Source organism: Amblyomma maculatum, chromosome 8, assembly GCF_055883805.1.
Source record: "Amblyomma maculatum isolate TAMU_Amacu chromosome 8, ASM5588380v1, whole genome shotgun sequence".
Classification (NCBI taxonomy): Eukaryota; Metazoa; Arthropoda; class Arachnida; order Ixodida; family Ixodidae; genus Amblyomma; species Amblyomma maculatum.
The window spans coordinates 102,678,349-102,692,066 of record NC_139351.1 but is presented as its reverse complement, the minus strand read 5'-3'; the positions used below and the strand labels follow the sequence as shown (position 1 = coordinate 102,692,066).

General features: G+C 44.8%; 1 protein-coding gene across 3 annotated transcripts; it reads left to right on the top strand.

Annotated features, from left to right (window-relative positions):
- Positions 1-3,603: 3,603 nt before the first annotated feature.
- bic (bicaudal) lies at positions 3,604-12,933 on the top strand. Of its 3 annotated transcripts, XM_084577041.1 has the most exons (8): positions 3,722-3,740; positions 3,930-4,045; positions 4,221-4,276; positions 5,796-5,909; positions 6,500-6,608; positions 9,925-10,017; positions 11,289-11,327; positions 12,454-12,933. In XM_084577041.1, exons 2-8 carry the CDS (start codon positions 4,000-4,002, stop codon positions 12,567-12,569), a joined length of 573 nt encoding a protein of 190 aa, XP_084433167.1. In that variant the 5' UTR covers positions 3,722-3,740; positions 3,930-3,999; the 3' UTR covers positions 12,570-12,933. The 3 variants fall into 3 exon arrangements, with proteins under 3 accessions (XP_084433170.1, XP_084433167.1, XP_084433169.1); XM_084577044.1 differs by lacking the exon at positions 3,930-4,045 and having other exon boundaries at positions 3,604-3,740; XM_084577043.1 differs by lacking the exons at positions 3,722-3,740; positions 11,289-11,327 and having other exon boundaries at positions 3,750-4,045.
- Positions 12,934-13,718: the final 785 nt, after the last annotated feature.

Below are 13,718 nucleotides of genomic sequence, written 5' to 3'. Positions count from 1 at the left end.
GGCGCGACTTGATCGTGGGGCCCCGTGAGGGGGCCCAACTTTGTAGTTGAGAGTGCCAACGTGGTGCAGAACTCGGTAAGGACTGAAATATCGACTGAAGAGCTTTTCACTAAGTCCGTGTCGTTGGACTAGAGACCAAACTCAGACAAGATCACCTGTCTGATATTTAACATTGTGGTGCCGCAGGTTGTAGTGTCGCGCATCCTGCACCTGCTGGATGCACAGCTTATCGGGTTGGTGGGCTTCTTCGGCACGTTGCACTATAGCTCTTTATGGCTTGGCTGATGTCTGTTTAGCAGAAAAGCACATTTGGTTTGGTTTGTGGGGTTTAATTAACGTGCCAAAGAGACTCAGTCTATGAGAGACGCCATAAATTTCAATCACCTGAGGTTCTTTAACGTGCACTGACAGCACACAGCACACGGGAGCCTTGCTTTCCACCTCCATCGAACAGCGGCCGCCGAGGCAGGGATTAAATCCCGCATCCTTGGGAACAGCGCCCTAACCACTGCGGGGTGGGAAAGCATATTTATTGCTGTGAAAATTTAGTTTAAAAATTTTCCCAACATTCAATTCAAACTCATCATGTAAAGATCAAAAGAGACAATAGCCAGAAATTGCAATATGTATGTATTTTTTAACTCTATGGTGGTAAATGGTTTGTACAGGGGAACTTTATTATCTTCTCAGTGTCGTTTTAATATCAAGAACAAATCAAGAACGTCCACATCTATATGCACTGTAAACGGTGTGTACTGTGCAGTGCCACTGCTCACTAAAGAACCTCTTGTGGTCGAAATGGCATCCGGAGCCTTCTGCTGTTGTGCCTCTCTCTGTCTCCGTTCATCGGTTTCGTCCCTTTCCTCTAGTGCGGGACAATTGCTGTTTCTTTTTATTACAGTGCATTAGCTGTTCCTTTTTTCTGCATTTAAGCAGCACAGAAGGCAAGGCTCCTAGCAGCAGATCAAGTGAGTCACCTTGTGTCCGTGTGCTTTTGATTTTTTAGTGCGACTCGTTGGGGACAACGAAGTTGCATACGGGACGAGTGCCAACTGATGGCATTTCTCTCTAAAACAGCGCATACATTCGTATTAAAGACTAGGAGAGATGCGTGATCTGTACTCGTTAGGGTGTACAGCAAGGCGGACGTGGCATGATAGAGGTTGATTAGACAAATAATTAGGATGGACTAAATGCATGAGAAATGTGAGCAGTGCTATTTGAATATGCAATGCAGGTAATCTGCCTTAACGAGCTTTCAAATATGTATTTATGTTTATTTCAAACCAATTTTGCAATATAATTTCCATATAATTCATTTTTGCAATATAATGTTCCTTTAAATAATAATTGAAGTTTATTAATAAATTTTCATTGTCTAATCATGATGCTCTATCATGGACAAAATGTCCACTTTTCTGAATGATCCACATGCACAGACTGCACTGCCGTATCCCTTGGAGGGTATAAAAAAAAAGTTCTTGGATGTCGAAGACTCCTTCAAATCGTGTGTACAAACATTATGATGTGTTATCAGGAAAACATTTATAGCTGAGGTACAATGCAAATGAATGCGTTCAGCAGCTCACTGGCCACGACATGACCTCTGTCGAAGGTTTTAATTTCGAACCTTTATTTGTGATCGCATTTCTCTTTCCTGCAGTGCACGGACAGGTGCGAGTTTACTTTGGTCTCAATTGGCTCGTACTCGGCACCCTGTTAGCACACTTGACAGCTTGTGTTATTTATTCTTGGACCATGAGCCGAACGCTGCTAAGACAAAAGAAAGAAAAGAAAACCTTGTGCTGCTAGGTGCTCAGCACTAAAGGCATCATTTTGACTGAAGTCATCATCATCATCGTACACTGAACTGCAGTTTGCCTTGTCAGTCACGGCAAGGGTTCTGCCCATATTGTTCTTGCAAAACTGCTTTCACTTTCTACTGTTCATTATTTTGAACAGTGCGAATTCGTAAAGTTGTATTGCATTTGCGATAATATATATATATATCTCTCAGAGCTGCCATCAGCTATTAGATACTTGTAGCTTACCGCGGCAGTCTACCGCTACCGCACGCTATCAGCATAACACGCGCTGATTGGTCCCTGCCCTCAGAGTCCGCTAGAACTTGACAGGAACGTAGCGCCATCTGTCGCCCTCTAGGTGATCTGCGCATGCGTACTGACACTTGCGCGGTAGACGGCAACGGTAAGCGGTAGCGCTAAACTAAATGCCTCTATTATGACATCTGGGATATTTTGCAGTCATCTGAGGGTATTTAATTAATGATTTGAAATCAAGATGCACGGGTGTATTTTTCCACCACGCGAGCAATATGCAGTCGGCAATCAAAGTTGCATCTTGTGTCGGCAAACAGTAAGTTTCAAGCGCTAACCGCATGAGGCGACAGTTCGCGGCGACATGCCGCGCGACGGGCTGAGGGCCGCCAAAGCATTGCCGCTCGTCGCTGTCGCCCGGTTTCTTTTAGTAAATTCCGCTTGTCGCCCGAAAGCAGTTCGCGAGGCAGCCAATCGCAGAGGGCTTTAGGGTGCTCAACTTCTGTTCTGTTTTATTGTTATTATTATTATTGTGTGTGAAGTTTGTTTTCCTAGTCCGGTTTGGGCGAAGAACATTGGTGCCTTCACGGCATCGAGATAATTCAGTAAAAGCTTGGAAGGGTAATTAAAGGAAAAAGAAAGGTTAGCATGGCTAGATATTGTTAATTTCCGAAAGAACAGGAGAAAGTCACTGCTTGCAATGCAAGTCGGCATCGCAGTGTAGATAGCGCACCGCTGCGCTGTGACCCTATAAATACGATGCGTTACAAGAAATTTCATCAGTGTTTTATCGTACTTCATGCTGTTTAGTGTTAGAAATGGGATATAGCGTGATTGCACTCCCTTTGACCGAATGACGAGGCGGCGGTAACAGAGCAACGCCGAAAACGCGCCTCTCTGTCGCTGAGCCCCATCGCTCCGTGCGGTATGCACCAGCGACGTCGTTGGCGGCGGCGTCGCGCGACGGATCGCACAGCTGGCCTGCTTTTGACTATTGTAATTTAAAATTATGCGCCCATCGATGCGCTTGAGATTGCTACATGTAGTTCTCGCGATAATAATGAGAAACTGCACTCATTTGGCAGGCAAGCCCAGCTCTTGAAGCAACCTTACCAATCGATGGTTTGAATGATCTATTAATCTTCATAGTATGCCGGTTCTCGCTGCACCTGTGGATAAGTTTAGATACATGCACGATGTTACATCTAAAGAGAACAGCGATTACGCATGAATCGAGCCAGCTACGTGCGTGGCGCACGTGGCTGTTGCCGCGGTTGCACGCGAAATGGCGCCAAAATGTGGCAGGTGCGTCGTCTGCTAGTTTTAATAGACTCGCACGGATGTGAAACGTGTTATTGTAATATTTGTAAATATCATAATAAAGTAAAATACACACAAATTTTTACTTAATAAATGGTGGAATAATGGTGATAGCATCTTAAAGGAAAAGTGATGTGAGCTTTATTTGCCGCTATATTTATTCTTTAAGAGAATCTCTTATTGATTGTTAACCTTTTTGAAATAGTTAAACAATATAATTATATTAATCATTACTTTTGTATCACAACTTTTTGGAACGTTTATCGCACCAATGGCCTGTCGGCGAGAGTAGGTAGGTCCTCTTTCTTTCGGCTTCTGCGGGTTCATTTTCGCCGCTACCACCGGGGATTTGCTGAAACAGCGGTGAGTTCGGCATTTTGCTCGATAAGCCGACGTGTTGGCAGCCGCACGGTTAGCTTATATCTGTTACGGGAACGCGACAGGCACAGGGCTCAGAGACTTGGGGTATCGGCCGGAACGCCGAAATAGCCAGTAGTATCGCGTCACAAAACATAAGTGGCGCGTTAGCCCTAACCACGCCGCACGCCGCAGCTGCACGGGGGTGACTGTGTGAGTTGACCGGCCTTGATCGTTCGCATATCGCCGCACTGCGTCGTGAAAGATGGCCGTGGGACTTAAGGAAGACGGCCAAGCGCCTTCCCACGCAGGTTGGACACGTGTTTCTTGTCTTTCTTGCTTTGTAATCGCAGTGTCAAGCGAGCGAGAGTTTGAGTCACAAAGGCCACCCGCCGCCACTGTATCGGGCGGCCTTTCCTCCTGTATTACGATCTGGCGCGTGGATCCACTTGTAATCGAAGCTGTTTTTGCCATCTCTCGTCGCAGGCATGAATGCCGACAAGTTAAACAAGCTCCAGGCCCAAGTCCGCATCGGCGGCAAGGTGAGTTTTCTTCTGGTTTTACCCCCTTGACGCATTCAGTGTGTTGCCTTACGCAACCAGCGAGTAGTGTGTACGGCTCTCTACCCGCGGCGTGCTATCGGGTCTTTGTACGAATGCGATTTTTCCGTTATTTGCCAGCTGGACGTCGCGCCGGAGTCGTCAGGCGGAGTTATTCTTGCCTCCTATGACTTCGTCGTGTTACGATGGTCGGTCGTGCAGCGTGTTTGTGGGGGCGGGTGTCGGTTTCACGTCCGCCTCTCTTTGGCCGCTTTTGGAAGTTATGTCATATTTCGTCGCGTAATTTTGGCGCCGGCACGCCGTGTGTAAGGTTTTGTGATCAGAACGTTGCATACTTGCTCGGCTGGTCGCAGCGGAAGCCAGATTACAGCCGTGCGCTAGCCTGTCTAGAACGCTCAAGAGACTTTCTTCACAGGAAGTAACGCTCAATTTTATGTCGGGTATTGAGTTTTCCAACAGAAGGCTCGTGCTGAAACGCAGCCGCATAGACATACAAGCAGCACAAGCGGTAGCACCGTGGCATTTAGAGAGCAGCTGAGCTAAAATGCGGCATTTTTGTTCTGCTGCGCATTGCGGCGCCTGCTGCGTTTTGCGGCGCGCCGTGAAAAAGCATCCTCACGTCTGTGCATTGAGGCATAAGAAAGTTATTCAGTGTATTGCTTTATATGCTCTACTCCGCCAGTCTGAAGTCTTCGTTCTTGAATGTTTTTAACGTGGGGAAACCATTGTCCTTAATGCGTGACGAACGAAGCTGTGATGTGCGTAGCTAGTTGCAAAATTCATGAAAGCCTATTCGCTTGTGGTCAGTCTTGAGGACAGCCTTGTAGTGCAGCATCCTTACTGCTTAAGGTGATTTTTAATTTTAGTCTTGATCAGGCACCGATGATTATCGTGGTTAAGCTTCTTAGCGTAGATATACATGGTGGGTTTGCCTTCAGGTCTGGGTTTTACTGGGAAAAGCGAGGTTTTGCACCCTCCCCCCCATGTTTTTTTTTTTTTTTTGCCTTGAAGTCATTGATGTGTCTTCTGTTCCAAATGTTTATTTTGGTGCACTGAAAAAAAGTCACAAGAAGTCGTCCTGAAAGCAGTGCCCTATATACTGATGTAAAGTTGAAAAGTGCACATTGGGTGGAGCTGCTAAAGTATGCCATTTCTCTGCATGCCGCACGCAGCCTAGATTTTTTGCGGGATAATCTAGTGCAGTGCTTGTGATGATCCCGGTCATGTCGCGTGCAAACTGTCATTTCTGGCTTTTGGTGAGCCAGTTCGTCGCATGTTTTTTGGCATAGAAGTGTCCGGTTTGCCAGGAACAGGGCTAGTAGAACAAATTTTTTGCAGCCAACAGGTGGTTGTCGGAATATTATAGTTTAAATCTTGTCAAAGGTCTGGAATTTGGGTGTTGCATGGACAGGGATGTCACGTGAGAGTTAACAAGACTTGAGAACTTTTAAATTCAAGTACGCTGTAACTAAAACTGTCTTTATATGATTCTTCAATACAGGGTACAGCACGCCGGAAGAAAAAGGTTGTTCACCGGACAGCTACAACAGATGACAAAAAACTCCAGAGTTCCCTCAAGAAGCTCACTGTAAATAACATCCCTGGAATTGAAGAGGTGAGTGGTGACAGCAGCATTCTCATATTTCCAAGCCATGTTTGAGCGTTATGTGTTCATTTGTGTTTCTTCAAGCGGGCTTTCGTTTCCTCCCATGTGCCCCGAGGTTAGCTCTGAGATTACTGCATCACGGCCTGTTGCACCGGCTATACTGTGCTTCTCAAAGTATATCGAAACAGTACGCATTTAATGACAATGAAGCACCCGGGTTTCAGTTGTTACTTTGGAGACTTATTGAGATGCCTAATTGTTAGCGGTCTTCATTTGGGATCTGATCATCAGCATTAAATATGTAATTTGCCATTCGGCTTCAGCATCATAGGGAACATAGCCAGGCAAGGTATTAATTTTCACTTTGCTGGCGTTTTAAGGATCTTTACTGTGTCTGGAGTTGAGGGTGTTCCTAGGTGGGCAGATGGTGGGCCATTACTCCCCTGCAGTAATGACTTCAGTCATTGCTGGACTATGTAATAAATTGGGAAATTAGCAGTGCAGGGCTGGTCACAGCTGGTGGCAGGTGAAACCTGTCTGGTTTGTGGACACTGCTCTGATTAATTTTACTATTTTTTTTTCTTTTTCTCTACTCTTAGGTAAACATGATCAAAGAAGATGGCTCTGTCATTCACTTCAACAACCCCAAAGTCCAGGCTTCCTTGGCAGCCAACACGTTTGCAGTCACAGGGCACGCAGAGACGAAACGTGAGTGCCATGTCGCACTTAGCACCCACCACCCGCAGTGGTCAGCTATTCTAACTGTGAAGGCTGCCAATGTACTGCTGAGGTCTTGTGTTCTGTTTCTTGGTTCTTTTTTTGTGTGGTGTGGACCGCGAAGAGGGTAATTAGGTCTTAAAATGAAGATTGTTATTCGTCCAAACTGAAAACCTTTTCAGTGTTGATCAGTTTTTAATGCCGATTTCAAATCTGTACTTGGATTCTTTATAGCTACACTGGTTCAGGGACGGCTGAAGTTCGAGAAAATAATTACAGGGTACTTCTTACAGGGCTTTTTGGCAAATATGCCTCGCCAAACACAAAATGGAAGTGCATTGCCTTAGTGCCAAATCATGCTGTAGGGTGTGATGCCATTTTTATTAATTTCAAAGCAATTTATATGTGAAACGGACAAACTCTTATTGCGCACACTTTTGTTTAATTATCTCTCTAACCATGGTAGTTCGTAATTAGCACAATTGCTCTAGTTATATGAAGAGCATCACCCCTTAGATCTTTTAAGTACAGTTACAGTGATAACTAATTTGTCAAAACCTACTTAAAACAATAGAAAAAAGCCCTGCAAGGCTGAGAGCGGTGCCCAAAAATATTGAAATGAGAAAAGCGCATCTGAAGTTTGAGACAGCTAACTTTTTCTAGGTTGTACCTGCAGCAACGTAAATGCCATCAGTGTGTAGCTCTGTTGCTCAAGAGAAAGTGTATACTAAATATTTGATAGTAGCATCAGTCCAAAATTGCAAAAACTTGTCATAAAGCTATGTACTATCCCTAAAATCAGCTCGAGAAATTATTTATCCCTTCACATGCCTGTTCTAGTGCTCTATGGGGTAAAGAAGTACTTAAAAATGTGTAATAAACTTGCACAAAGTTCATGGTAGCAATCGGCTGACGGTTTGGCCCATGGCGCACGCGGGAATTTTGACCAAATTTTACTGCTGGGCCATTTTATGGCTCCTGTGGCACTTTTAAAGTCAGTTTTATCGTATTTTCTGACCAAAATCAGTGTTGATATTTTTAGTACAGGTGCTTGGAGGTACAAACACTCCGGATATACGTTTTTCTCAAAATCGTTTTTTGTCGATTTTTTGCTTTTCTAAGACCCGCGTCCCCCTTAAGAGCAGCCTCTCCTCGGAAACCTTTTGTTTTCTGTATTGATGCTAGGGGAATACAGCTTGATTTCTTTATCTTTAGTCTTGCCAATTTTAAGCTAGCCTGATGTTTTTGTTTATGCCTCGGCAAGTGCTTCTGTATTGAAAAATTTGGTACAAGATCTATACAAGATTGGGTATAATGGTTTATTGTGGAAGGTAATCCTTAACGAAACCAGTGGAGCTGTTACACAGGCTGGCCCTATATCACTTCCTGGCCTTGTTGCTGGGAAAGGAAGACTGCAAAAAGTTGTTTTGAAATGGCTTGGTTACTTATAAAAAAAAAAGCACCAAACAGGATTTGAATCGCAGCGATTGGAGTTTTGCACAAGCACATTAACCAGTGCGCCTCATCAGACACTGAAATGATCAGCATTGTTATTGTGCGGCATAACTGCACATTTCGAGATACTTTTCTTCAAGTGTTCTTGGCTGGCTGTTCAGTGGTGTCGCCAATGTCCTGCATTCTTAATACAGTGGAACGTCGATTATACGACTTTCAGGAGACCATGCGATATCGTCTTATAGCCTGCGTGTCGTATCATCGAAAGTCAAAGAATGTTGGCTGTGGCGCGTGGCCTTGTGCTGAATGTGTGCCTTGAAAGCCCGTGACAACCATTACTAATCAAATTAACAGAAAAAAAAAAGGCATTTGTTTTGAACTGGTTCGACAAAAAAATCTTTATTACCATTTAAAAAAATCGGTAATTTTCTTCTGCGCCGTTACTCAGCTTCGACGCATTAGTTTTCTTTCGAGTGCTGCGACGTCCGCCAGCAAATTGCCAACATTTTCGCGCGCGCTAGCAAAGCGCCGTCAACAGGAATCTCTGAGCTGTGTGCCTGTCGCAGCCATTCCACAAGAGTCGCCTTTATGATGACAAACTTTCCTTCCTTCGCGGCTTTCCTTTTGGCGGCAAATTTACTTCTATTTTAGTAGAATGCTATCTTTTTTGTCCAGAATATTTTTCAGCGACGACTGCGGAATGTTGAGGTCTCAATCAATGCTAGCCTTTGTTGCACCCGTTCTCTTTTTGGCTTCTTTGATAATTTGGAGCTTTTCTCTAAGGGTTAGCGGTCTTGAACTTCGTGACATGGTGAACCACGGCACTCAATCACAGCCGAAAATTCCCATAACTATTTTGCTTCGGAAGACTCGGATCACAAAAGTACTGATAATTGGCATGAGTGGATTACCAGCAGCGTCGAGCAGAATGATCCAGGGTGGCCGAGCAGGGACAGTTTCTTATCTCAGAAATACGACTTCCTGCTTGCCTCTTAATAAATGTCGCATTATGCTATATTGTAGGAACCTGTGAAATGCCTTTTATTTTCAACATCCAAAATTGATCGTCTTTTTTTCCTTCTAACATAAATGCAGCACATTTTCGCCACTAGAGGGCTGGTTGCTGGTTGCCAACAACAAAAAAAATAAAATGATCGTTGCCGGTCCGGTTGCCGTGCGGAGCGGCTCGGCCGCGTATCTTGATAGGCGGAGCAATAATGTGCACATGTTATTGACTGGCTGCAGTGCACCGGTATGGGCCTGTGCTTGCAGAAGACATTTTTGTTTTTTGACGGACAGTATCAGTCAGCTGAAACAGTGAGAGCGGTACTGATGCCTGTCTGGGACTGTGTGATGAAAAGCACACAGGACACTACGGCATGAGGTTTTCTGGTGCCTTTTGTGTTCGCTGTATTATTGATTGCATGGATTTCTATATGTGATTTACCGCCATAGTCATAGTACGCATGAACATGGGAAGACATGACTGCTCTTCGAAGTTTCAGTGGGTCTGATCCACCTGCACATTGAAGCAAAATATGCAGGTACAGAGAAACCTGGAAGTCATAACGGATGCATTAGCGCTCCAGAGAGCATGGCCACACACTCCCATGTTCATCTGTGTGTGTTCAGCTGTGTATGTACGTCTGCATAGTTCATAGTCTTTGTTCGTGCAAGGTAAATGGTATAAGTGAGTTCCGCTACTGTTTGGTCAACCTCTGCATTGGCAGTGCTTGACTTGGAGTGGATCTGCTTTGCTCTGGCACTAGCAGGATTGTGCAGAGAAGCTGCAGTGTCTTTTCTCCCAGGCCACCCGATTTCCCACTTGTCGCTCCTCTTTACCTCACTGCAGAGATCACAGAAATGCTTCCTGGGATATTGAACCAGCTTGGAGCCGAGAGCTTGACCCACTTGAAGAGGCTTGCCAGTGTACAAAGTGCCATGGGTACGTATTTAAGTGTTGAACGTTCTGCCTTGCTGTGAATGGGGGTACATTGTGGAGCTTGCATGCCGAGGTGGTAGTCCTCAATTGCAATCATTGGTCCTGGATATATTAAACCCAGATGTATCTAAATATTACTAATGTCTAACAACTCTGAGAATCCCCTTGAAAATTCTGTTTCAAGCATAGCACTGTTGGATGCATTTCTTTAACTCTCAAATGAAAATTTAAATCACACGCCATGCTTCCGCAATTGTTGCTTCTCCTAATGGCGCGATAGCCTTTTGTGCGTGGATCACATTCAGGTGCGGCTTTGGGTGCCTAGTGGACACACTAGACGCGTGAAGCACTTGGTACCTTCGATCATTTTCCACGCGACACTTGGGAAAGGCAGCATTTTGCTACAACTCTGGCCGTGTGGTGAAGCTAATCTGACTGACCGAAGGCTACCGGCTGATCTCTCCAGACATGCTTCGCACGCCTTGCTGCTGTGGTCATTGCAAAAGGAAATTCAACTGTGCCATGATCTTATTGAAAGTGATTGCACTATCTGTGCTGGCTTTGATGTGAAGTAGACTGGGCTAAGTGATGCAAAGCAAGTGGCATGCCGCTACAGAATGCGCATCTCTACTGCAGGTACTCTTGCTTTTCGGTTGCAGGTTACCTAATCCACTGCAGTGTTATGTCTGCCCATTTTTTAATCATCTTCGAGTTCAATGTATCCAGGATTGCGCTGCGCCTGACTGCTACCTAAATTGTGTTCCTTGTCCTTTTATATCGCACAATTTGCTTTACTCGGCAAAAATTTTATGTTGCTGGTGCAGAAGCCATCAGCTTCCTGGCATCTTATGGTTGGCTGTTTGGAACTGCATGCGGGCTGAAGCCATCACATTGCACACTGCTTCTGCAGTGGCACAGAAAGTCGCGTGTAGACAGAATGGCTCGTTTTACCCTGTCTTTGGTTGCTATTGTACCTTTAGAGCTAGCAATTGGGTTTATGGCGCAATGCCCACTTTCAGGCACTGAGAAATCCTGCTTGATTGGGTGATTGGCTTCTTTGCGAGGCAGAGTAGGTGTCCTTTGCGACAAACTTGAAGAGACCATAAAAATATTGGGAGTTATGACTCAAGTGCCCTCAAAAGAAGATATGTGAGCATGCTATAAAATAAGCTTGCATTATGCCTCTCGAAAACGACATTGCTCTACTCCTTTCTTCGCCAACTAGTTTCGCTCTCTTCTATAGCAACCAATATTGTTTCCTTTCTTTTTTCCAGATTTTTGCTTTCCCTCATCCAGCTCCAAACACATTGAAGGTGCCCAGTTTTGTAGCTGTTTTTATTATCTCGCTTCTTTTGTTCACTTATGGCAGTACGCATGAGGTGCCATTATCTGACCGTCTCTTCACCATGCTAATGTGTGTTGCAATTTAGTGTCACCTGCGAGTTCAAAGCTAATATTTTATGCTCCAAGTCACCGCGTGGTGTACATGCAGCCTGTGACTGATCTGTGCCAAATGTAGGCTGGGTCATGGTGCCCTGCCTTTCCTCCACCAGCATGAGGGTTCTCAAAGAATAAGAATGGGATGTAGCACATATGGCACGCGGCATATGGCATGAATGGCAGTTTTCTAATACCCCCTCTAGGCTTATGGGTACAAGCGTGGAAAAGGGTTGAGCTTGAGAAAGTAATGGAACAGATTATTGGAAGACAAATGAGAGCAAAATGGTTTAGAGAACAACTGGGGAACGGTGCCAGTTAGCATTATTTTAAATGAAATCAAGAAGGCGTGGGCAGGTCATGCAGTGCAATGTCGGAGTGATAGCATTCCAAGAGGAGGCAAGCATAAGTGAGGTTAGGTAGATTGTTGTGATGGGGACATTTGTGAGGGTAAGGTGACAGCAGGTCTTTGTACTGCAGTGAGCATACTTGAGCTGGTTAAGGGTGTAACCCTCAAGGAAGCTTCTCCACACTCTGGCTGGAAGGTGCGAACTTAGTGCACTTTTTGCATGTGGAAGGGTTTCGTAGTTTTTCTTTCCTTGACTGAGCAGTGCGGGAGTGCCATAAGTGCTGTGTCCTAGTGTTGCAGTGGTTTGCTATCACTGCAAAAGTTCATCTTGTGGTAAAATAGAAGCGAAATAAGTTTTACTCTGTTCCACTGTTCCTCATAGCAATGCTAAAGTGATGCAGGGGCGACCTATGTATTATTGTAGGATGCAAATAGGTTGCTGGTGGTGTATACGTGTACACCTATCACTTATATCTGCTGTACCCGTGCGTGTCTCGTTCCTCAAACACCGGACGACCTTAGAAGGTTGGAGCTTGAGTTTTGATATGGACTTTTAGATGATTAAATATCGCCTTTTTTTGTCTTTCTGCACAATTTTCATTGAGGAATGCGGAGTATGTAGAGTAAGGCGAAGGTGCATGTGTGTGTTTCAGTGAGCCATTCGGAACAAAGTGGAGGGGCTGGTGCCTGTGCCGCCGATGACGAAGATGACGACGTTCCGGATTTGGTCGAGAACTTCGACGAAGCTTCGAAGGCCGAAGTAGTCTAGGCTGTTTGTTCAGAGAATGCAACCTGAAGAAGTGGGACATGCAACATTTTGCAAAGAGTGGGTTTGACGCGGCGCGTAATAAGACGCAAGTAAAGCAGTGCGCTGCAACAGAGGGCAGTGGGCGCCATTGCAGCACCTGCGCCTGTTGCTTGCAAATGCTCGTGGCTCCTGCAAGTTTTTTTGTTCATGATGCCACGCCAGTTTCTTCTGCATCTGCGGGTTTTTGTTTTTTTAAAGTGTATATCATCATTATTGATAGTTTGCAGATTGCCATTTGTTTTGGGGCTGACTGTGGGGAGGGGTGACAGTTTTGTGTAAATGGCATTGGTCAGGAAGTGCTGAAAATAAAATGCTGGAAAGTGAACATGCGTATGTATTCTGATTTTAAATGCAAAGTTGCTAATGGGGCTGACGTTTGCTGTTTTCTGATGCCCATTGCAACCTCGATATCGAGATAAGCTTAAAGGTAGTAGACTAACATTTTTTATATGATACAATCATGCATCATTATGAGTCGTTAGTATAAACTTTTCAGAGGGCTAGACTTGGTCCTGTATTTTGCCTTACAAATGTGCGAAATAAGGTGGGAACTGCCCGCACGTACGGTGAAAATGTACTTTGGGTGCCATTACTTTTTCCGCATTGATGTGCTCAACAATGTGAACAAAATATACTCATTGCCCCATGCAGATGTTCCCTATATTTTGAGTATGGCATGAGTGAAAGGCAGTGCAATGCATTAGAAAGCCCTTTTATGTGATTGCATGTCTCTGCCAAGATTCCTCGCTCTCTACCTTAGTATTCGCTGCTTGTCTCCAGCTTTGTCTCCAGCTGCATTAAGTGACACTATCAAGAAAATGTGTTGAATGCAACTACAGTAACCTCCACCACAATTCCTCCACGATAAAGTCCGCTCACTGAAAAAGTATGCATTTCAAACGAGTCAAACTTTCTGCTCTCCGCTGTTAAAGGGTCACTAAAGAGAAAAATGAAGTGGGCTTGCATCGATAGAATGCCAGTTCTTGGTTACATAAAAGCCACTCTTACTGAAAACAGAGCTGTTATAAGGTAGTAAAGATGAACAGGAATACAGGTATTGCCGCCACAGCCGAAACTGCCAAGGCTCGCAACTACAAATCACGCGACTCT